A 25,628-nucleotide genomic window follows, 5' to 3' on the forward strand; every position below is an offset into this window, starting at 1 on the left:
GCATGTCTGGGATAAGATGGAGGAGGCATTGATGATGAATCCAAAGAACCTTGATGAACTCTGGGAGTCCTGCAAGAACGCTTTCTTTGCCATTCCAGATGACTTTAGTAATAAGTTATTTGAGTCATTGCAGAGATGTATGGATGCAGTCGTTCAAGCTCATGGGAGTCATACATTCTCTTTCTACCGCACCATGACTTTAAATTCTATACTGTACATTATTTCTGTTAAGTGTCAAGACTTTTATCTAAGCAAAGTCAGACCTTACTGATTAAATCATTAAAAATCAAGGCATGATCATATTTTATTTTGGTAAAATAACCGTAATCTAGATGCCTTTGCCTTTCAGCCACTTCTGACACCAAATGATCAGCTAGAAGTTGAGTTATTATTTGTTGTTCCTAAAACTTGGATAAATGACAAGACTTTTATCAGATAATGTATGAAAATAAATATGATATAAGTTGAGTCAGGTCAAAATTGCAATACTGAGAGGTAAAAATACTATTAAGTTGCTTTGGTGTGTAAATGAGATAGAAAGTAAAGTAGACTAATAAATAAAATGTGTTGTTTACAAACATGTATTGCCACTATTGTACATTCTACTTTACAACAATAATTTAGGTCTACTATTATTTCAAATTAAACTGACATTTTATTTTGATATGCTGTCACAATTTCAGTGTGTACCATACATGATTATTAAAAAAGTTTTTTATTTTATTTAAAACAAAATTCAATTCAGTTCAATTCACCTTTATTTGTATAGCGCTTTTACAATGTAGATTGTGTCAAAGCAGCTTCACATAGAAGATTATAGTGATTTGAAACAGTGTAGTTCAGTTTTTAGTGTTTAAGTTCAGTTCTGCTTAGCTCAGTTCAGTGTGGTTTAATATTCACTGCTGAGAGTCTAAACACTGAAGAGCAAATCCATCGATGCGCAGCTCTACAAGTCCCAAACCATGCAAGCCAGTGGCGACAGTGGTGAGTAAAAACTTCACCAATTGGCGAAAGTGAAGGATAAAAAACCTCGAGAGAAACCAGGCTCAGTTGGGCACGACCATTTCTCCTCTGGCCAAACATCTTGTGCAGAGCAGCAGTTTAGGCGCCAGAGGCTGGAGAATGCTGGACGTCAGCGAAGACTCGTGTGTCCCTGAAGCGTCTCAGAAATCAGTCTCATGCTCTCCACTCCTTCATGACCACCACAGCAGCTGCTCAGGATACGGCCTGGTCCGGGATTATGGAAACATTGGGATCATCTCTTCACAGGTCTTGGGTCGCATCAGTGGCGCTGCATAGACTCTGGGCCTAGGGATGAGTATCTCCAGGTGGAAATAAAGAATGAAGAGAATAATTAGCATAGCTACCGTTCATAGTGTATATAAATGAGATGCAAAAACCTGCGTAGAGCACATTTATGCATCATATCGTTATGTATTGTGTGTATGCTTTACTAAAAAGATAGGTCTTTAATCTAGTTTTGAACTGCGAGAGTGTGTCTGAGCCTCAGACATTATCAGGAAGGCTATTCCAGAGTTTAGGAGCCTTAAATGAGAAGGCTGAACCTCCTTTAACCGACTTTGCTATTCTACGTACTGCCAGAAGCCCTGAGTTTTGAGATCTTAAAGAGTGGGTTGGATTGTAGCAAGACAGAAAGTTGGTTAGGAAAACAGGAGCTAGATTATTTAAAGCTTTATAGGTAAGAAGCAGAAGGGGAAGAAAAACCATAAAAACAAAGAACAAAGCAGTGGTCATGTGGGTTACAAAAACAAGTCATAATACATTTGAAGCACATTATTACAAATTGTTTACAATGACATACTCAGTCCATTTTTGCCAATACTTGTTGCATATTTTGAATCATGCCTTGGGTTAAATGTCAGTCTCTCCATACAGTGTATTTCCTTTACAATTCCTATTCATTGAGCCCTTGTTGGAGGATCAGCCTGAAACCATTATGGAGTTATGGCTTTTCTCCTACTTACCAAAAGTATTTGAATTAAATATTTGTCAGTAGTTGGAATAATTTCTGGTATTTTTTCCAAGGTATAATGTAATTATCATGTGAAGAAGTGCTGACAAAGGAAGTGCGGATCCAAACGCCGGTTTATTAAACAGAGATGGTCAGACAAGCAATAGTCAACACAGGGGCAAACAGGTTTACCCAGGGAATCCAGAGTCTTAGTCAAGATACAGGCGAATAGTCAGAACAGGCAGGCAGCAGACAACGTAAACAAACAAAACAACAAAGCAAAAGTCTAACATGGAAAGGCAAGGCAAGTGCGTTGTAATGTTCACAAACAGTATCACAAGATTCAGCAATTAGGGTGTCAGAGTGAGCTATATATATGTGAGTGTAATAAGTCCACGAGCAGCTTCAGCTGTGTGAGTCTAACCAAAGGAGAGTTGGAGCAAGTATGTGTGTGTTGCATGACTGGAACTTGTAGTCCATATATCAGCAGATTTGTAGTTCGTTAGAGGTCTGCACAGGCTGGATCGCTGGTGACTGTGACAGTAATAAATGAGGAGTTCAATTCCTCTCCAGTTATCTTTTTTATTTCAGTCACTATTTCATACCAGAAGAGCTGTACTTTTGGGCAAACCCCAAAAAATGGTTAGCTATTGAGGTTCCACATTGCCTCCGAAAGCTCACTTTCAATAACTGTATGCAATGCAGACAGTTTAAGAGTTATAAAGAACCTCATCAGTAGATTTTTCCATCCAAACTCTCTCCAAGCTCTCAGGTTTGTGGTATTTGCATGTGTCACACACATATCTGTCCAGTCTTCCTCTGTTATTTGTTGGTTTGACTCTTTCTCTCATTTTGTACTATACATGATTTAATTGTAGTTTTCCCTCAAATAAAATGCTAAAAATCAAATGCTCCACTTTAGATTTTTCCTATTTACAGTTTGTCAAATTCTGTGACATTCCACTTCATACAGCTATTTTCTTTTCACGGCTAGCTTGTGCTGTCCTGTTCATTTTACCTTCACTGCAGATATTACAGGACCATGTAAAAAAGATAAATATAAAGATGACAATTACAATGTCTGTTGAGCTGTCCAATTAAAGCTCCCTTTTCTTTCTTTTTTTAAATAATTCACTAACCACCTATTTTAGTGGATTATAATAATCAAGCACTTTCTGCTATGATAAGCAGACAAAGTCATTGTCATTCTTCTGAGTGCCAACATGGCCTCTTACATGGGGTTCTAAATGTGAATATTTAAGAATCCTCATTAAAAACCCACAATTAATAACTTCTTTTTTTAATATTTGATGTGGTTTTTGCCCTGAGACCCCTCAACGTTGTCAGTCAGCAGTGTTTGCGCTAGTCAAACATATTTTTAAAATTTAACCACATCTTCATTATTTGTTGGATTAAACACCCCAATGCTCCACCAGTGGACATTTAAACTGGACAAGAAGCAATTCAATGCGCTGCATACAGTATTCACAATGGAATACCATGCAATTCAATTCAAAGCAATCCAGACCCTACTTAGTGAACAAGTTCCTCTGTATCCTTTTTGATGTATTTCACAACACAAGATTTACTGTCATGCTTGTGTATACAAACGATTTGGTGCATTGTTGCTGAGTGTATGAATAGAGTTTGTGAACAGTTTGGCTAAAACTAGAAGCCTTGAGCCTGGAGCAGATGGAGAGGCGACCATTTAGCAAAGCACTTTTGATGATTATCTAGTGTTTTGTTGGAAAAAGTAGCTGGTTGTTGGAAAAGCAGCACTATTATGAAACCAGCTGCGCTTCTGTCACACTATGTAAAAGTATAGTTAAGTTTGTGGCATGTGAACTAGTTTCTGCCAGCACTGAGTTTAGTATGGATTGAACTTGGCTGTCATGTTGATCATGATTAAAGCATTTTCAATTGGACACTCTAAAACCCATGTGGTTTTTTTCATCGGGATCAAAAAATGTTCCACGCAATTAAATGCCATCTCGCCATGCATAAATCAGAGTTGTGGTTTTATTGGCGCTAAATATCCACAGCACATTCCGAATGCGTTCAAAGTCTTGTCATCAGTTAAAACAGCAACAGTGTCATTTCAGAGCTTCGGTCTCTCTGCCACATGCTCATGCCCACAAACTGGAGACTGGCCAACACTGTTGCAAGCTTTCATTATACGACGGTCTTTATTTATTTATATATTTGGAATTGAACACCATGTCTGATTAATTAGTATCCAGATTTCTGTGCAGTGGCTTTTAGCTTTGAAAACCTCATGAAATCTAAATTGGGTTTCTGTAGCTATTAGTTCATATGTGTTGGCTTAAAGGCCATCTGTATGTTAAGGTTCTCATTAAAATGGTTTTTTTTCTGTCATATAAAATGATCTTTCTACAACCCTGCAGAATTCTTGGTAACATCTTTTCAAAACATGTCACGTTCTTGAACTTAAAAGTATTGTTTTCTAACACATACTATAGCAGTGGTAATTGTTAGAAGTGCACTAAGGTGTGCACTAAGGTAGTGGCCTTATCATATAATATTTGTCACACCCTCGGCTTGTTCCCGCAGCTCTAACCACCTCAGCCAATCACCAGCCACCACACACCACTTACATGAACCGTCACCCGAATACTAACAGCCCGCACCTGCAACCCCAATCACGAACTCTCTGTTGACCTTATTCTTCAATACGGAAGTGCGCTCAATTTTGCAATTGTTTTAGAACTTCCTATTCAGCTCCCTATGTGAGAAATGACTAGGAATAATAAACAGCAGAAAACGGTCAAACTACTTGCTCTACTAACAATTGGGACCATGATTATACAGACAAAATAGAATAATATAATAAGAAAATATCAGTTTGCAACATCAAGCAGTAGAACAAGCTGTTTTTAACGTCCAAAATTGAATGGAAGTGGAAAGCCAAAAAGATTCAAATGGCTGTGCCCGCTCATACGTGGAGAATAAGGTGAATAAAGACTCACCTTCCCCAGTCACTCACGGGCTGGAATCAACGTCAGATGGTCTTCCTTACTGGATCTCCTGTGGTCCCGTTATCTCCTGTGCTCTTCCGTGAATGTCCTCCTTTCTCCTATGGATACATCAGCCTGCTCAAGGGAAGTGTCTTTAAAGTGTGTGTGTGGTGTTATCACTGAACTGGACTCAACATACAGAACTTTGCTTCAACACTTACCTGCTTCACAATCGTTGCTGTTTCGTTTGAATAAATAATTGAAAGTCTTAACCTCCTCTGTCTTCCTTGTGTAACAATATTATTATAATAATATTATTTTGTTTGTTTTTATATACAATTGTTGTCTTTATTTATATCTTTAATGAGCTTTTATTATTATTAATAGTATTATTTAAGTTGTCATTTTAATATTACATTTGAATGTGTTTTTTGCTATCGTCGTTTCTTTGCGGAACCATGGGTAATGTACTTATGAATTCATTCATTCATTCATTCATTTTCCTTCAGCTTAATCCCTGATTATCAGGGGTCATCACAGTGGAATAAACCACCAACTATTCTGGGATATGTTTTACGCAGCGGATGCCCTTCCTGCTGCAACCCAGTACCGAGAAACACCCATACACCCTCGCATTCACACACACACACTCATTCACTACGGCCAATTTAGGTAATCCAATTAATCTATAGTGCATGTATTTGGACTGTGAGGAAACCGGAGCATCCAGAGAAAACCCAAACTCCGGAGAACATACAAACTCCACACAGAAATGCCAACTGGCCCAGCTGAGTCTTGAAACAGTGACCTTCTTGCTGTAAGGTGACGGTACTAACCATTGAGCCACCGTGCCACCCTAATAAACATGATCATTTAAAAAATATGAGATTATGTGATTGAAAGTTTAACATTGTAGCTCATTGTAGATCTGCCTTTATAATTATTGTTACAAACAGCCCCAAGGAGAATTGATTGTTATAATTTTACTTCTGCAAGCTGACTGCACTCTAGATATTTCTAAAGGCGACAGAATTCTGTGGCAGCTGCCATTGAGATGAATGGAAATAACAGAGAGTTCTCTTCAGGTATTTTAGATCTTCTTGCCACCTGCTCGGCAGACTAGCAATATCAAGTTGGAAATTATGGCTTTGCTCAGCTGTAAACCTAAATAATATTGTATACATACAAAAGAACAAGCTCTTCAATATGTTCCACACTGTGTTTCAATAAAAATGCTGGGAAGGAAAATTGCAGACGTCTGTTTCAGAGCATCTTTAGACTTTTGAAAGCCTGTTCCCAGGTTTTCTTTATAAAGATACTGGGTTGTGACAACATAATGTTTTTATCTTGTCATGATAATCACTACCATGCAAATTTAGCAATTTTTGACTTTTAAATTATTGTGTTGTGAACCAGAAATATGTAAGACAACACATTGCTCAGAGACTGGGTATGCTTATTACCTTATCAATGGTTTATTTTGCACAGATGTCATTAATGTACATGTCTTTGAAGCACATCTGGCTTACATGCAAAACATGCACTGCAGATGAGTTTAATTTATTTACCTGAAATGGATTAGCATATTTCATCTAACTAAAGAGTACATTCAGCTCAGGAAGGTAATATATAAATATTGAATTTTTTTCCATACATTAAGGGAGGTGAAGTGGGCCAATAGCTAAATGCCATATGTCTTTAACACACCATGGACATTCATGAGTAAACACTGACCTTTTCGCATTCTCAGACTATTTGTTCACATGGATGAACACATGCAGCAGTTGCCGGTGTGCACATCTGAGATGGTGCTTTTGGCACATTGTATTTTAGTTATTATATTTATCATTAAATGTTTCTAGATTGATTTTCAACCATATTAGCTTTCTTTTTTTTTACAGTAAAATATATTCTTTTAGGTGTGGATGTTTGCGTTTTATATGTCATTTGTACATTTTGTAATGGTAGCAACATTGTGTCAATAAAGTACATGCATATTGCACATCATTAAGGTTAAAGGGATAGTTTACCCAATTATGAAAATTTACTCACTATTAACTCATAATCAAGTGGTTCCCAACCTTAATCAGTTTCTTTATTCTGTTGAACACAAAACAAAATATACAGAAGAAAGCTGAAAACCTGTTGGGCAGCATGGTGGCTCAGGGGTTAGCACGTTTGCCTCACAGCAAGAAGGTTACCAGTTTGAGTCCAATTGGAGTTTGCATGCTCTCTCTGTGTTCTCGTGAGTTTCCTCCGAATGCTCTGTTTTCCCCCACAGTCCAAAGACATGTGGTATAGGTGAATTGAGTAAGCTAAATTTGCCGTAGTGTATGAGTGTGAATGCGAGAGTGTATGGGTGTTTTTCAGTGCTGGGTTGTGGCTGGAAGGGCATCTGCTGCGTAAAACATACAGTATGCCAGAATAGTTGGCGGCTCATTCCACTGTGGCGACCCCTGATAAATATGGGACTAAGATGAATGTAACACCTGTAACCATTGACTTCCATAAAAACAAACACTATTGAAGTTAGTGGGTGCAGGTGTTTAGCTTTCTTTAAAATATTTTAAGCATTCTTTTTTTAAAGAAAGAGTAAATGATGACAGAATTTTTGAACTATCACATTAACGATGACATTAGAGCTGCATGATTCTGGCTAAAATAAAAATCATGTTTTTTTTTTTAAATTTAAAATCAAGATTTTCTCAGGATTCTGTAGATGTAAAATAAAGGTTAATATGAGTAGGCTGTTATTGTTATTCTCAACATATGGTAAAACAACACAAATAATATTAGGCCTAAGTGTTGGTCTACTGTTGGTTAAAATGCTAAATTTTGTATACACATGGCATGGTAGACATAAACAGACTTCAAATTTGTCCTGGCAGGTAATGCAGAGTAAAGTGATGAGATAAGAATACAACTATTCATGATTCTAAAGTTGAGTTATTGTGTTTGAGACATGTGCTTGCAATCGGTCATTGACAACATTATTAGACCATTCTTTCACTGGTAAAATGAGACATTTGTCAATATCAGATTCCCTCCTGCATTATATTCAACATTATATAGACTAGAGCAGTTATTTTTTTTCATGCACCACACTTAGTGTTCGCTTTTAAAGAAAAAAAAAACATTTCAAATGCATGTCATAATCAAAGCTTGATGTGATGTTTGTGCTTTCAGTTTCACTGTTGAGTACGGCTCATGTCATGGCTGTCGTCACAAAAACAAACAAACTGAATGTAATTTATAACTTTATTACCTTTTATTAACAGCCTATGTAGGTTCTGTTCACTAAAGTAGACATCATTGGTGGGCATGCGCTCGTCCTTTTGGTAGTAAACAAAAAGTGCGTCAGCTCATGCATGATTTCGCGAACGCAAACACATTAATAAATGACATTTTGGGGTGAATTATACCTTATAAATGCAGTATGTGACATTTTAAACCTCATTTGGAGGTGTCTATGTTGTATGTGAAGACTTGTGCGACTGCCTTTACGCTTCTCTCCTGACCTTAAAAAATATAAATGGCTGAATCATAGAAAAGCAGAATTAAGATCGTGTGTATGGTTAAATCGAGATCGCAATCTTTTTTCGATTAATCATGCAGCCCTAAATGACATACTTTTTCTCTTGCCATCTTTAACAATATGTATGATTTCACTGAGAAGGTGGAAACACTATTTCCAAAATCACAGCAAAACCCTAAGTCAAATGATTCATGCCAAAACAGTGCAAAAATTCTTTATTCTGAAGCTTAAGGCTAAATTGTTTGTTTGTTTGTTTGTTTGTTAAGACTTGGGAGGTATATTTATGTAAGAGTTTAGCACCTCAAGTGTTTATTCAGTGTATTTAAATCAAATAATCATTTTTAGCAGCTCCCTTCGGTGTGGCTCTTTGTTTATAATATTTGCTCTTGACTCCAGCCTGGCCAGACACACTGCCAGTGGCCAAACAGAATAAAACCTTGAAACCCCACCAAAACATCAGCGAAGCCAGCATGGATCCCATTGGCCAAATTGGTCATAGTCAAGGGAATGTTTCCCTGACAACAAATTTTGTAAATGCAAAAATAAAAGCTTTTAAACAACACCATAGGGCGAACGATAGCCAAATATGCAGATTTAAAAGAAGCTCATATATTTTCATGCTGGTTTGCAGATGTCTTTTTTTTATTTATTGTTGAAGGCTTTGGATTCTAATAACCCAGGCCATCATTCATATTTTTTCATTTGACTTTCTCTCACCAGCCTCTGTTCTCGATTATTTTTTCATTTGTCTAGGAGATGTGATCCCCGGAGGTATGACTCTAAATGAGAGCGTACCTGCATATCATTACATCATTCCCCAAGTAGTCCAGTATGACATGGGGCCGGCGTCCCATTTAAGCACCCTTTCCCATAATTCATCGGTGCTGGGCTCAGCATCTGACTGAATCCGTTAGTCAAGGGCTAGAGAATCGAGCTGAGATTGCAAGTGCTAGTGATTCAGAGAGAGTTAGAATGGCTAAAAATCTCACCAGATAAACCAATCCTCAAAGCCTGTTACCTTGAGGGGAAAAAATAAAAAAATCCAGCCCTCCTAGAGTGCAGCGACAGGCACTGTGGTTAATATAACAGGTACTCTGAGGTGCACAAATCAGCGGATTTTTCTTTTTCCCTCCTGTCTTGGACAAATCCAGTGAGCCATCAGACTTCCAGAGTCAATTGACTTTTTTCCAGTCCTCACTGCGGAACAATCAAGCTCAACAAGCAATAGATAGCAATAATGTAATCATAAAAAGCCCACTCCAGACTCACAGATCTTGACTCTTGAGCTTCTGTTTTTGTTAGGTTTGTTCAGATGTGTCATCTGGGGCACAAGTTCCCCCCAAGCCACTGCACAATTGCTTATGTTTTGATGAAGGGATGTTGGGCAGATTGTGGAAGATATTTCTGCAGCCAGGCATGACGAATGCAGATCGAGAGTTTCCTGCCATTAGTGGGTCTGTGAAAATTTTCTTCATTATCATTATGGAAAATAGTAGTGCTTCATGCATCATGTTTGAATGGGGGAAAAGAGGGAAGATGGATTTATTGAATCTCCCAGAAAGCAATCGAGCTGTAGTTTGTAGTCCTAAATCTTGGAAGAAAAATATCATTCAAGTCATTCGGAATTTCAAATGCATTATTATAGATATGGTTTTGATTTACGAGTAAAATAAGGAGCAATCTTCAGGAGACTTCTACATTCTATGCTACAGCACAGGCTACTATTCATAGATTGATCTGCAAGAGATGGTTTCAGCTTTGTGATGTGGCACATTAATTTGTTGGAAGTGTCCATTATAAGAGGGATTTACTGTGGTCCTGAAGCACTGTAGTGTATGTGAAGTGTAGCCTCAGTTTGCAGTTTTTAGCTGACAGGAGTTGTGATGGTGTGCTCTTCTGCTGCTGTAGCTCATCTGATTCAAGGTTTGACATTTTAATTCAAAGATTCTCTTTTTCAAATATTAGTTGTAATGGGTATTTGGGTTGTTGTTGCCTTTCTGTCAGTTTAAATCAGTCAGGTGATTCTCCTCTGACCTGTGGCATCAAGACATTTTAACCCCAAAAATCTGTCACTCACTAAATATTTGATCTTTTTCTGATATATTACCTGTAAATGGTAGGTATTTGCAGATCCAGTGCTCATATCGGGTATTAGCTTCAAAACCTTTTTTTTTTACGGCAACAAGAATTTACAAAATTTTACATTTGCAAATCCAATATTGCGCGTGTATTATGTGATATTACCCCCATAACAGTCATAAAGACAGTGCATGAAAACTTTAAAGGGTCTTATTGCTCTAAATCCAGTTGATAGTTTAATGTAAGGTACAATTTGGTAAACAAACAAACCATATCATTGCCCCCACAGTTTGGTTTATACAGATTTAGTTTGATGGCACATTTATATTTAAAACACAGAGTTTGTTTAATGTATGTTTTATTTGATCCCAATATGTTACAACAGCGACAAATCAAAAAGGGAAAGTGACTTGTAACCAGGTGGAATTTGTGCTCTGCATTTTAACCCTCAAAATGCACAAACACAGCAGGGAGAACTGAAAATGTACAGTAAACTTTGTTCAGTCCGAGTGCCGTATGTATGACCAGTCATTCACCTTGCCATCATCAGTTAGGTTTTAATAGAGCATGAACGAATGTGGGACCACAATCACATACTGTACGTTGTCAATTAGATTTAAACTAAACACATTTAAAATTTTGTAAGCTTATAAAGTTTTAGCTTTTAACATTGAACCCTTAATGCATGAAGAGAACTTCCACACAAAATTTGAGAATTGCAGTCATCTGAACATGCGGATAGAGAGCTGAGCTACAATACAACAAAAGACAAAGAAATCACTTACTGCTGTTGACTGAACATCTTGTGACATCAATTATTATTTAATCTTTATTTCATTTATACAGTGAAGTTTATATGTAGTGTTATATCTAATTATATTTCTAGATTCTGTACGTGAAAGCTACTGTTAGATTCCTGAAAATCACTGTCTATTTCATTAGTATCTTTGCTATATTGTATTCGATCGTGCTTTTGCTTGAACATTGATTTTTTTTATATTTGACAGTGTCCTTTTTTACTGAACATAATATATATATATATACTGAGCTCCTAGTTCACTAAATATTTTTTTATTTGTTCCTCACTAAATATTATTTTTTAAATAAATAATTTGATTGATTTTAGACAAATTGAGCACATCTGTGTATTCTAAATTTAACTTTTGAAATATCCACAAACCTAGTCTGCATTTGTCAAAGATTTAGAATTTGTGTGTTTAGTTGATTGTTTAAAAAGAGTTTTTACACCTCAGACTATCATAGGTTGTAGAAATTTTTTAATTTTGAAACAAAAAAAATGTACTGCTATCAGATTGCAATCTGTATTGTTAATGCCGGGATAAATCAGTGGTTTTGAAATGCAGGCCATTTGAATGTTGTTAATAGTCTGTAATAACTGTAAATCAACGTGTTTGGCAGCAACAACCATATTTAAAGTCATTTTTAAAATTGCATTTCCCCTCTATTCAGAGGCTCCATTTTAAATTCAGCAGATCATCTTGACCATTTCTACATGCCTAAATGTATTTAGGAGCTGCCATGTTATTGGGTCATTAGATATTTGCTTTAGAAATCAGTTAAAATAAAGTGGCTGCTGGTGCTTATATTGAAATAGAAAAAACTATTTTTATTGCAGTAATCTTTTAAAATGAAAACTTACTGATGTAGACCTTTTAAATGGTGGTGTGATTTCTGCATAATCGTCACAGCTGTGAATTCAGAATTACAGTAAGGATGTGTGTTTATGTGCCTGATAAGCAGTGTTGCGCAGTTACATAATTATAAAAGTAACTAATTACCAGGGAAAGTAACTATTGTGTTACTTTAAAAAATATCTAATTTGTCAAATGACTATAAAACATTGTGCACTAATCTACACAATTTTAAGGTTGTTGTGGGACAAAGTGACGTGAGGTGCTTCATTAGATTAGAATTACTTGTCACCGACACAGAGAGAGACTCTTTTTTGCTGGGCATTAGATGCACGATACATCAACATTCCTGCCTTTTACCGCAACGAGGTAAAAGTAGTGCTTATGTTTCCAGTTTGCAAACGTTACCTTTGAACTTGTTGGATATGTCATCGTTCTGACTCCTCATTCTCATCACTACTGATGAGTGAGACAACCTATATACAGCAAACTGCACAAAAGTATTAGAGAAGTAAGAGTTGAGGTATAACTATGTGGAATTGAATTTGTAGATTGCAAACGCCTCTAATAAATTAAAAACCTAATTAAAATCCCTAAAGAAAACCACAGTGAATCAGCTTTCCAGACGGGCCTACTAACTAACATCATGAACATATATCTTATTTTTGGAGCTCAATTGAGGTCGATTGCAACTAGCAATTGTGCTGATGTCAATAGAGCATCTGAGGTTAATTTACTCTCTATCTATAAGCTATGTCAGGTAGCTCTGAAGTATTGGGGGCAATTTTGCGTGGTTCCTAAAAGCAACTTTTTCTCGCAGCCGTAAGTATGACAAGGAGAGATGCTATATTTAAATATGTAACAGCCGCTACATTTTTGTGAAAGGTCTGTCAGTAGCATCATCTCTGTAGGCTCAAAATATTTCATTTTCCCCTCTGCTTGTTTCACATCTCCCAACATTTGAAATCAGCTTAATTTTCTCCCCTTAGTTCGACAGACTCGTCTCAGGCAAGGCTTACATGCTGAGATTCCTGCTTCACAATACTGATGCAATCAGTGCGTGCGCTCGATGCCCAGATAGCTGCTGCTTTTTCTGTCTTTCTCCCTGTCTCCGTCTCGTTCTGTCTCAGGGTGTAATTATGTGCAATGTTGGGTTACTTTTGAAATGTAATCCACTACAGACTACAAATTGCAGAAGTCAATTTGTGAGCAGCAACATAATCCTTTAGACTAAAGCTCTGGCCATACGTTTAAGTGCTCTTATCATGGGTATGTTCTTAAAACTGAGGCAAAAAAAGAAGGCATACACTTTTTGTTCAATAATTTATAAATGATGACTACAGTTTTAAGTAATTTATTCTATGTCCTAATGAAAATGTATGGCTCATCATAAAAAAGGAGAAACTGATAATGATGACCACTGACATCTTTGCTTGTAAAACTTTAAAGGGCACCTATGGTGAAAAATCTACTTTTCAAGCTGTTTGGACATACATATGCGTAGATATAGTGTATAGACGTCATATTGGGGTGATATAAACACACCCAGTCCTTTTTTCAATGTAAGAACATAAAAACGGTGGACCCATTGGAGCTCAACTTGACGTAGGAGTGCGGCCCCCCGCCCACCAAATTGATTGACAGCTGCGTAATAACATATCCCCGTAGTCACATATATAATCATATCAACAAGACAGGACGTGCGCAAAGCAACCGGGAATAAAAGGTCTGTTCAGTTCGCTAGGATCATCAATCATCATCAAACGTGATCAAGAGTGAGTTTTACAGGTTTAAAATATTTTAAAACAGTGCATGTGTATAATGAATTACAGCGATTTACTTTAGCTATCACCACAGCCGAGTGTCAGAACAATTATAAAAGAAGATGCTTCAGTCTTGCTTTGTGGACATTAAATCAGGTTTATTTTGTACATTAACATAACAGATATCCATACAGCAGTGGATATTAACCTGTATCCTGTCACATTTGTGTGCAAAAAGAGTGCAAAGCTAAACAGTGTGCGTGTCTGCGCTGTGTGTGTGTGTATATCTGTGTGTGTGCATGAACTTTGTAACGACATTGTGTGTGACTCATTGTTGCAACTCCACAACAAATGCATCAAATACTCATTGGTAAAGTTCTTACTGTAGTATTTCTCACAAACGTTACCTGAGATCTTCTTCCTTAATGTCTGTCTGCTGTCTGACGCAGCTGAGGGAGGAGCCTTAAAGGCGCAGTACAACAAAACCGCCACCTGGTGCTAAAAGGTATAAAAGAGAAACTTATAAATGGTATAATAAAAAATCTGATGGGTGTTTTAAGCTGAAACTTTAAAGACACATTCTGGAGACACAAAAGACTTATATTAAATCGGAAAAAAGGGGTAACCTAGGTGCCCTTTAAAAACCAATTTCCAGATGATTAAATATTGTATTGAAATACAAAGTTGCAAAAGTGCAAGACTGTGTTAAACAAGCTTCTGTGTTGCAGGCATCAAAATGAAAATGTGTTAATGTTTACAGAATACAATTAATTTGCACTGGGAAGTTTTCTTTGTACTTTTGATAATGAAATAAAAGGCAAAGGTGCTCTATAATGAAAATCTGGGTATACCAAGGCACAGTAGAATAATACAAGATCAGCATATGGAAATGAGCATATTGTGGGCCTCAGACAGCACTGTTTCCTTGTTGTCATGTAAATTCCCGGTCGACATTGGGCCAATCAAAGGACAAAGCTGTGACAAGACTCACAGGCCATGTCCTCCACATTTGCATGTATACCTACTTTAGGTTGTTCATCCAGACCTGACGAGCAGTCATCATTAAGAGAACATGACTCATACAGTATACAGCTCTGAGATCCTAAAAAAGCTCTGAAATCATTAATTTGCATGCCTTAGGCTGCGTTTGAGAAGCCAAATGTTTTCTAGTGATACAACAATGATCGTTTTCCTCCCTTAGTTATGTTAAGCGTATTTTTCACTTAATATGCATCTTGGGCTTTCATTTTGAAAACGCGAGCCCCAAATTGTTTACTGGGCAATGAGAGCAAAAGGCATGTTTCAAACTTGACTCTGTATGTAAAATGCAAGATTTACAGATTACACACCTTTTTACCACACTGCCTTTTTTGTTGACAAGAAAAAAAAGGTGTCACTAGGCAACGGCTGAATAAGCTGTGTATTGTGCGAGAGTGTTGCGGTTGATATTGATATTATTTTAATATTGAATCATATTAGATTTTTGAGTCATACTGCATTGGATTACTCAAAACAGCAACTTACTCAAAGCAGCAACAGTAATGCCCTGTTTCCAACTTTACTTTTTTCAACTGCAAGCACACAGCGTGAAACAGCAAAAACTTGAGACCACCTACTCATGTGTATGGAAATTGCTAGGTATTAACGATGTTTCATACACGATTAAAATAGGCGAAGAACTTCAATTCACCGGCAAAAGTGGACATTATTTTAAGTCTTATTAAAAACCAACGTCAGAATGTACTATTATTGTGTTTAACTTAAAGTTAATGTTATATTTAATAACTTTTTAGAAAGTTTGAAATGATATAACTTTACAATCATTTAATTCTTATATCATGTTGCTGTGGTGGTCATGGAGGAGTGGAGAGAATGAGACTGATTCCTGTGACGCTCCAGGGACATATGAGTCTTCGCTGAGGTCCAGCTTCCAGCCTCCAGTGCCTAGACTGCAGCTCTACACAAGACGTTTGGCCAGAAGAGAAATGGTTGTGCCCAACTGAGCCTGGTTTCTCTCAAGGTTTTTTAATTCTTCACTTTCGCCAATTGGTGAAGTTTTTTCCTCGCCGCAGTCGCCACTGGCTTGCATGGTTCGGGATCTGTAGAGCTGTGCATCGATGGATTACACTTCAGTGTTTGGACTCTCAGTAGTAAATATTAAATCACACTGAACTGAGCTAAACTGAACTGAACTTAAACACTGAAAACTGAACTGACAGTGTTTCAGTTTACTATAATCTTCTATGTGAATCTGCTTTGACACAATCTACATTGTAAAAGCGCTATACAAATAAAGGTGAATTGAATTGAATGTTTATTTTATTACAGCGTGACCATTTAAAATATTAAAACATTGAATTCACGCAAATAACACTAACTTAACTGACCTTTTATGAATATAAATAAAAACAGCATTTGCAGCCTGTCTCTCATGCTCGCTCTGAGTTGCATTAATTTATTGTGTTTATTGTGAAATTTGAAGCGTATGTTTCAACAAACACATCTAGATTGCTGAATCATGTTAAATCAATCAGCTCAACTGTCATTTTCAAAGGTTACTTTGACTGTTTCTTCAAAATACAATGCGACACATCTATCACTCTCTTTTGTCAAGTTTAATTATAGTTTAACCTTTATCCACAACAGATCTGGTGAGCAAAATAGATTAATGTTACTCTGATGGGTTTATATTTGGGTTGTGAATTAGGTATGAGTAATTAACAGAATAAAAAGAATGTATTTTACTAACAGATAACTACAAATCATAAAGCCACAGAAACTTTAAGAAAGAAAACTTTCTTTATTTAGGACTGCGACCACTCCATTTTTTTAAACCCTACTCTGTGCCCAATTTAGAGCCAAAAAATTTGTCATCTTTATCTGCACAGTCATAATGCCTCGTTTTTTAAATAGACTAAGATATGATTTAGCTTATTGATTGTCTTTGGTTGAAGGCTGCGTGCAGTGGTCCTGCAGCATTTAAGTTATGGTGTGAACCTCAGAGACTGAATGCTACCTACTTGTTTAATGTATGCAGTGAGGGCACTCTCAACGATTACCATTATTAATGCTATCTATCAGCTCAGCACTTGGCCACTATCCCATGCAACTCCTGCTTCGCTTACAGTAAGATTATACACGTTTTCATATCGGTGGCTGAGAAAATGGCCTGAGGGCAATCCAATTACGATGCCTCAAAACCTTACTATGTTAACTTTCCCTGAAGGCCACATTCTGAAGTTGAGACAGTTTTCCATTAGTTAACAGTTCCCAAGTTGCTACTTGCCACGCGCTAATGTGCCATTGTCAGCATGTATTTCGGTTACTTGTTATTCAAAGTCTCTTCCATGCCGTCAAACTCTTGACTGAATTGATATGGAACAAATCAAGAAACTGATGTAGTCATAGTAAAGTCTATTTAAACAGGAGTGTACAGGACTTTAAATGATTATGAAATCTGGCTGCATTTGCTAGAAAGGAGAATTTTTACAGATATTTTTTTATCACAGATATGAAGTTGCATGTTTACTGTTTACTTCATGATTTGAAGACCATTCAAGATTTCTCCCCAGCACTTCTCATGGTTGTTTTCCAAAACATGTTTTTTAAACGTCCTGTAAAAAAGTGCTTTGAAATGTACATTTTTAATTCAAAGTTTGATGTAAACTTAAACGAAACATGAAAAGAGGTTGGGACATGATGTATCCCCACCCCTTTTAAAAAAAATAGCCAATAGGATTTTGTTTTATCACCGCTTTGCCAGTGAGAGTGGTTAAGCTCAAGCGGATCAAATAAAAAGCAAACTAGAAGCGTCTTGAAGGAGGCGGGGCATGTCAGATACTAGAGAGCATTTGATTGGTCAAGATTTGATGAGAAACTGAAGTATGAGGTGACGTGAATAAAATCGCTTTACATATTTATATGAGTTTTCTATCTTTTAAACGTGAATTTTGTCACTGTTTTGGGGCGCACTAGCTAATAGATATCTTAAAAACTATCAATACTGGTACAAACATCTAAAAAACGTTATTCTAACTTAATTGGACCTTTACGTAGTCATGACTCGTGTGTCCACAAGCATTATTGGCATGACGTTTAGTACACTATTTCCAAAGCATTTTAGATATGTATAAAAATGTAATATAATAACAACATTAAATTAATAAAATATACAGCAGTTGAAAAGTAAATAACATAATAAATAAGGAATAAAAATAGACATTATTGCTAAAAATTATAATAATTACTAAAATAAAAAGTGTAGATTATTTATTCATTCATTCATTCATTAATTCATTTATTTTTTTTTTCGGCTTAGTCCCTTTATTAATCCGGGGTTGAACCACCAACTTATCCAGCATATTTTTTGTGCAGCGGATCCAGCCGCAACCCATCACTGGGAAACATCCACACACACACTCATTCACACACATACACTACGGACAATTTAGCTTATCCAATTCACCTATTCCACATGTCTTTGGGCTTGTGGGGGAAACCGGAGCACCCGGAGGAAACCCACGTGAACACGAGGTGAACTTGCAAACTCCACACAGAAACAGCAACTGGCCCAGCCAAGGCTTGAACAAGCGACCTTCTTGCTGTGAGGAGAACGTGCTACCCACTGTGCCACCGCATCGCCATAGATTATTTAAATAAAGCAAAATGGTCGATCAGCCATTTCTAATGGTGTACAAATATTTTGCAGTCAGTATATTTTGTTTACTCCCGAGTATATAGTAAAGTTTATCTGAGTCGTTTATGAAATGATTATTGATTTAATGTTCTTCTCACAGCTGTGCGCATGCAGTCAGCTGAAAAGGTAATGCAAAAACACATACAAATAACGGCAACTTTAGAAAGCAAAAGTAAAACCCGAATCCTAGACATTTTAGGAGATTCAGAAACTACGACCGGACACATTTTGGCGCAAAAGGTGCATCTCTGTGGATCTGCAGAGCACATTAGATTGTCTGTGTGAGTGTTGATGGTTCTCACATAGGCATGGGATGATAACCAGTAGAGCAAGTAGTTTGACCGTTTTATGCCGTTTATTAATCCTAGTCATTTCTCCCATAGGGGACCTAATCGGAAGTTCTAAAACAATCGCGAAAACAGGCGCACTTCCGCATTTTAGAATAAGGTCAATACTGCGGTTTGGAAAAGTCAAGGTTTTAAACCACCAAAAATTTCTGTAATACCGTTCCTAAGGTATGTGTAAGATTTTTTATTTACATTTTTTATGACAACAGTATCTCCTGCAGAAAATATATATAAGATGCCATTTTAAATTGTGAAGAAATCTGTGTTTTTAAAAACTAATGAAGACAGCAGAAGTCAATGATTCATTTGAGTTATTTAGCCTGACATGTTCACTGCTCCAAAATATTTTAAATGTTTCTTAAAGTGAAATAAATTGTGTTCAAAGGGTTAAAAAAAAGCTGATTCAAAAAAGGTTTTTTGTTTTTTTACCCAGACGTTTCAAAATAATATATTTTAGAGCAGTAATCACAATAACATGAAATTATGAAACCGTGATTTTTTTAATCAAAAGTTATCATACCGTCAGAATCTTAAACAGGCCCATGCCTATTCTCATGCACACAGAACCAGCAGTAGGAAACATGAAGAGCAAGAGAAGATTTTCCACTGGTTAATCGTTCGTGAATGTTTGGTTTTCTTGGGCGGATACAAAAAGTGTAAAAGGATGATAATAATAGTATTATTCATGTGTCACCACCAAATATACCTGGGTGGCCTGCCCGAGTAAAGTCGGGAAGCACTGGACTCAAACGGCAGCTTATTCTATGGTTGTGGATTGGACTGGTTACAGACACTTGCATATTAATCATCATCCTAAATGTCCTAAATATCCAACCTCTTTGATGCAGTATGATTCCGGCAGATCTGTATGCAGATAAGAATTTGATCTGTAAATATAAATGATTACATTACCAGATAATCTGAGCAGAAATTCTGAGTTGCCTGAGGGCCTTGGACAAGATTTTTCTGGAGGGGTAAATTGAGGATAAATTGGGCCTGGTTTAAAAGTGACCATCAAGCAAAAAAGAAAAAAAAAAAGCTAATGGATTTTTCAGTGTATATTTCAATGTGACTTTAGAGTTCATTCCTTAATTCTTGTGTCTTCTGCTAACCAGAATCAGCTTATGAAGAGTAATGTAACCATAAAAGAAAACCCTGGGCCTTTTATAAAATTGCATACCAACTCAAATGAAGAATGATCTCTTCCCACACATTAATCACTGAGAACTAAGAAAGCTATGAACCTTTTTCACGTTGGAGTATAATTTTCTGGTCTGTAATACAGAATGAAACACTTGTGTTTTTTCAATTAAAATATCGAAGTATGGTGTAAAATTAATTGTCTTGCAAAAGGATGGTGACAGAATCTTGCGGTTTTTTAATGCATGATTTCACTTAACATCATCACAGTGAGGTCCGATTTTGTGAACCTGACTGCTCAACTATTTATCTCAATAGACAATCATGGGGTCCTTCAGATGTTTTTCAGTGAAGGAGCATACTTGACATACTTAAGAGCATTTGTAAAAGCCTGAGCTGTATCTGCATTATATACTCTATTTTATTTTAACCCCAGTAAACTATCTCGTCTCACCTGCTAATTAAGAATTTAATACAGTTTACGATGAACTTATGCTAATTTCAGAGAAAAAAGGAGCGCTTGTACTGATCCAGCTGTGATGAAACAGTGTAACATGTTCCCTCTTTTATCACATAGTCATGAATGAATTTACAATTGATTTCTAGTTATTTCCGCTTAGAGCTCTGAGATTTAAAAATTTCCATGCAAATTCTGCTCATGTTTTCAGAACGTGTGTGTGTGTGTCTGTGTGTGTGTGTGTGTGTGTGTGTGCGTGTGTGTGTGTGTGTGTGTGGTTGTGTGTGTGGGTGGTTGGGTGTTGGAAGGTGGTCTTGTATACTGAGGTGGGATTGAGCAATTGCTGTGAAGTGATTAGATATGTCACTACAGTCTTGCACTCTCACTTGTAATTGGCTCTGAGGACAAGGGGAGGCATGCATGTTCAGCTGCTTATGAAACACTTGTGTGTCTCTTGTTAGCTCTTTTTCTTTTGCTCTAGAGTACAGACTGTTTCTGCCCTGTGGAGATGTCTTTCTATCTTTGATGTACAGTACAGTATATAGCTACAAAATCTGTTTGTCTGTCTATTAGAGCTGGGTGATTTGACCTAAAATCAATATCTTGATTAATTGAATATTTTACCTAGATTACAATTAACGAACGATTATTTTATTTATTTATTTTATTTTTCTGCCCTCATAGTTTACTGACAGGTTTTGTACAGTAAATATTCTCACAAATTACAAGTGAAAGATTTTTGAATGAAGGGTGCATTGCTTGATTTTAAAATAATTGAAGGAAACACACACTATCTACTATCTATGATTGTTTATTGAACAACTGAAGTTAAATTCAGTTTTTGGAAACAAAATTAATTATTTTCATTGTTTTCAAAAGTAAGTTGTATCTCTTCTTAATATAATATCTTGTAAATAATATTTTAAACAGTGCATTTCTTGCATCTTCTGTAAACAAATATTTTCATAAATAATAATTTTATTGTAATAGAAAATATGCCGCCTCAAGGCTTCTCTTCATCTTCAGCTTCCAGTCATCGTCAATGTAGTGCAAACAAGCGATGTGTAGTTACATTTTAAAAGGGGTGGTTCAGAGTGTATTTTTTAAGGCTTGGTTGTGTTTATAAGATGCAAATCAATGTGGCTCATGCTTTACTTGTGTAAAATCACTGAATTTTTTTCATATATCTTACTTTGATTATATACAGCTACTCGGCTAACATGAAAACGGCTCTGATTGGTCAGCTAACATAATGTGCTGTGATATGGGATCAGCTCCAAGTCATCAGGAAAAGCGTCACGCCACTACAAGCACGCGCTTTTGTGTTGTGTAAACAGAGTAGCTTTTAGCAACATTAGCTGCCTGAATCAGACAGAAAAATAAAGAGCCCAAAGCTGAACATTTCGCTTGCTCTCTAAAATAAAATCTAACAAGTGTCTTTCACATATATTCAGAATAATCATGTGTTAGTAATATGAAACATTCACATGTCTTTTGTGAGTTTGTTATTAGAGATGTATAAAGCATGGGAAATCGGCTGCTCAGAGAAACACTACAGTGCTGCCGATGATTGTGGGTGTCCAGGGGTTTGATGGATAAATATGAATTTGTAGCTAAATTGTTAGCGGTGCCAAACATCATTTCCCATTGTTTACATCCTTGATTCTTACGTCCTCGCTACAACACACCGTTAACCCTAGAAACTATGCATGTAATTGATCAATTTTAACATATAAAAATACTTACAGGTTGTGGCTCACAATCCACAACTTCATCGGTTGGAGGAGTTTTAAACCGTATCCAGCACTGAACTGGGAGAGATTCTGGAAGCTGTCCTTTGTCAAATGCTAGCGCTATATCTTTTTTTTTTTATAATTCTCTGGAACATAATTTAAATTAAATTGTAAGCACTTCTCTCTTTGTGTTGTGTCCTTTGGAAGCCCAAATACAGAAACAGAACATGCTCTGTGGAAATAGCAGCATTTGGACGGCATTTTAGCTTTCTCTGCTGTAACATCACAGCGCTTCTGGCCATGCCCCTTTACTGTGCAGGGTGTGTGCACGTGGTGAATGCACATAACCGGAAGCCCCTGTGATCTCACTAGCCCAGATGTATTTTTTTAGTCCCCAAACTTCGTTCGCTGTACGCTTTGCTAAGCTAACTTTGTGAAAGCCAATTGATCTTTGAGCGTATTACATTCAGAGATGTTGTTTATGTTCACACAGATACATTACACCTCAACTAAAGTTTAAAATATGATATCGTAGTGGACCACCTGTTTAAGAGGTATGCGGGTATGCGATCGCACAAAAACTGCCCCGGACCATACCTGTGCATTCGACACAGAAGTATAAATCAGCCTTAACAGAGCAGGTTCATGTGACTCCACACACGGTAGGGAAAGTAATTGAAAAATTGACCTGGAAAAATTAGATTGATTATAGGTTCTGAATGTCGATCTCGATAACTTTTCGATTAATCACCCAGCCTTACTGTCTATTTAGCAATATACATATAGTATAAACATTATTATATATGTGTATCTAGATACTGTATATGTTAAACATCAAACATATAAAGATATTATTGAACTTGTAGATAAATCTTTTATATGCCTGTGTATTTTAATATTCCCTTTTTTCCATCAACTAGATGAAGTAATGCAATGGTTTCAACTATTTTATTCAGTCTTTTACAGCTCAGTATTTGATTTCAGTAAGTTTGGACAAAGGTTCACTAGTTTCACTGTAATTTTCCCTACATGTGGCCCACATAATATTTTGGCTGAAGATTTTGTTTAACAAAGAGACAAAGAATTGCTGGTTTAGTGCCATTTTACTGTGAAAGATGCCATCTGATTCTTCCAAATGAGTAGATGTGATATTCTGCTTGTTTTCAAGAGAAAGAAGCAGCGTCTGTAATCTAATGAATTTGTTTTTTTGTTAGGTAGTACTTTGGAAAAGAAATTGGGATTTTACTTAAGTTAATCAGACTGGTAGCACAGCATTCAGTGTTCTTTTGTGTTTTATTTATTTATTTATATTCCTCTTTCTTTTCTCTTATCTTTCTTACTTTTTTCCCCTCTCCTTTTTATTGCTGCCAAAAAGAATAATGTTTAAGTCCCAGAGGAAAATAGGCTTTGAGTAAACTTTTACTCCCACCTTTTTTAACTGACATTTTGCATTACTCTTCTCAATATCTGGCTTCCCTGAAACAAAACAAAAAACAATTCCACTATATGAACTCAATATTCATGAGATCATTTGATTATTACATGCGATTACAATAAAAGAATAATAAAACAAAGTTAACTTACTGGACACAAATGCAGTAGAACATCCTCAGACTCAATCTATATGCAAAGCACAAAATTCTTCATGTTTCACAATGGTATATAAGCGCCTTCCTGCTGTGCTGTAGTGTCCGCCTTAAGCACCAGCAGCATTTATCTGCCACCAGCTGTCACAAATCTCCAGCATCTCTTTCTCTCAGACCAGCGCTGTGACGCAAAATCAATGGAGCCTCATGGGTCCTTCCATCACCCCAAATATCTGCAGTGAACGGCTGGTTGAAGGCATTCAATAAAAGAGTCCAGTTGCCTAGAGATGGGTTTGCAGAATGGGGCGGGAGACAAATGACTCTTGCTTTAGAACATGTAAGAGCATGCAAGTAGCTGGGTCGGGTTTAGAGGTCTTGATAGATGGATGAGTGATGTCTTTTCTGTCTTTTCCACAGTCATCGACAGTCGGATGCTGATGGAAGGACTGCAGAGATTCGGTCCCATCCCAACGTATCTTCCAGTCCGATATCAGGTGCTGAATGCAGAGTCTGCCTTCTTCTTAAAGGAGGCCAACCAGGACATCATGAGGAACTCCAGCCTACAGGTTCGTACGGAGCTCTTCTTTATTCAACAGGCCAGGAAGATGCCATCGGTCAATGCCAGTTATGGACCGATGTATGTGGAACAGCCTGTGCCCTCAGACCTTCTAGGACCAGGACTCTTTAACAACCCTTCATCCACATCTCCATCATCCACTTCATCTCCCGTATTTAATTTAAACTGGAAAGTACAAACTTTCATTATCAGTGAGCGAATCCACCCCAGTTGGCCGAAGGTTCAGGTTCTCTTCTACGTTGTTGGCCGGGACTGGGATGACTATAGTGCTGTGGACAAGTTGCCGTGTGTCAGGATGTTTGCCTTCCATGAAACCCAAGAGGTACGAGGCACCTGTCGTCTGAAAGGAGAACTGGGGCTATGCGTGGCTGAGCTGGAGCCATTGCCTAGCTGGTTTAGTCCCCCTAGTGTCATACCAGGTCGACAAAGGTCACCCGAACTGGTTGAAGGCACTCCTGTGGAGCTGTATTACATGCTACAATCCACGGACACCGGAGAATGCAGCTCGGAGGACTCCCGCAAGACTAACTCCATCCGCACTGGGCAACTGGGCCCAGCTGGTTACTTCTCAGGGCCAACACCCATGCGCAGGATTGGCAGCGTTAGACTCTTCCAGCCACTCTCTGAGCTACGTTTGGACAGCAACTTTGTGGTGATGGTTCCCTCCAGACCTATCAGGCAGAGGGAGACGGTGTCAGCCTTTCTCGCGGTCTCCACCCTTTCATCGGTAGAGATCTTCACTCTAAGGTAAGTGATTTCTCTGGTTTTAAGTTATATTTTGTGTTTACATAGCAGCCAGTTCAGAAAACTATTGGCAGCTCTGATAATATTTTTTCTTTATATATTTTTTCTAAAAATATGGAATTTGGAAGTTGTATTCAATATCCACTTGGCTAAAAAAAAACATGCTCCATCAATTTGAGTGGGCATGTGGTTTTCTGAGGTAGACCGAGTAAATAAATTGACTATTTCAGTTTCTGTTTGGTTCTTGCATTTTTCTATGCTCTCAGAATTCATTGCGGTTGGCACAAGCCGTGTTTATCATCACTGCATGTGGTCAAGTATGTACAACGTTCCCACAGTACTAGAAATATCAGGTAATTTCAAAAGTGCTAT

The 25,628-nt window shown here is 37.1% G+C and overlaps 1 protein-coding gene across 1 annotated transcript in view; it reads left to right on the forward strand.

The window, feature by feature from the left end:
- Positions 1 to 25,628, forward strand: part of si:dkey-112m2.1 (transmembrane protein 132C) — a 241,366-nt gene that overhangs the window by 44,681 nt on the left and 171,057 nt on the right. The window contains exon 2 of the mRNA XM_056447091.1: positions 24,353 to 25,259. Within this exon, the coding sequence (XP_056303066.1) occupies positions 24,353 to 25,259 (907 nt within the window). The remainder of the gene's footprint in view (positions 1 to 24,352; positions 25,260 to 25,628) is intronic.

The sequence above is a fragment of the Danio aesculapii genome, chromosome 21, assembly GCF_903798145.1.
Source record: "Danio aesculapii chromosome 21, fDanAes4.1, whole genome shotgun sequence".
In the NCBI taxonomy this organism is placed as follows: domain Eukaryota; kingdom Metazoa; phylum Chordata; class Actinopteri; order Cypriniformes; family Danionidae; genus Danio; species Danio aesculapii.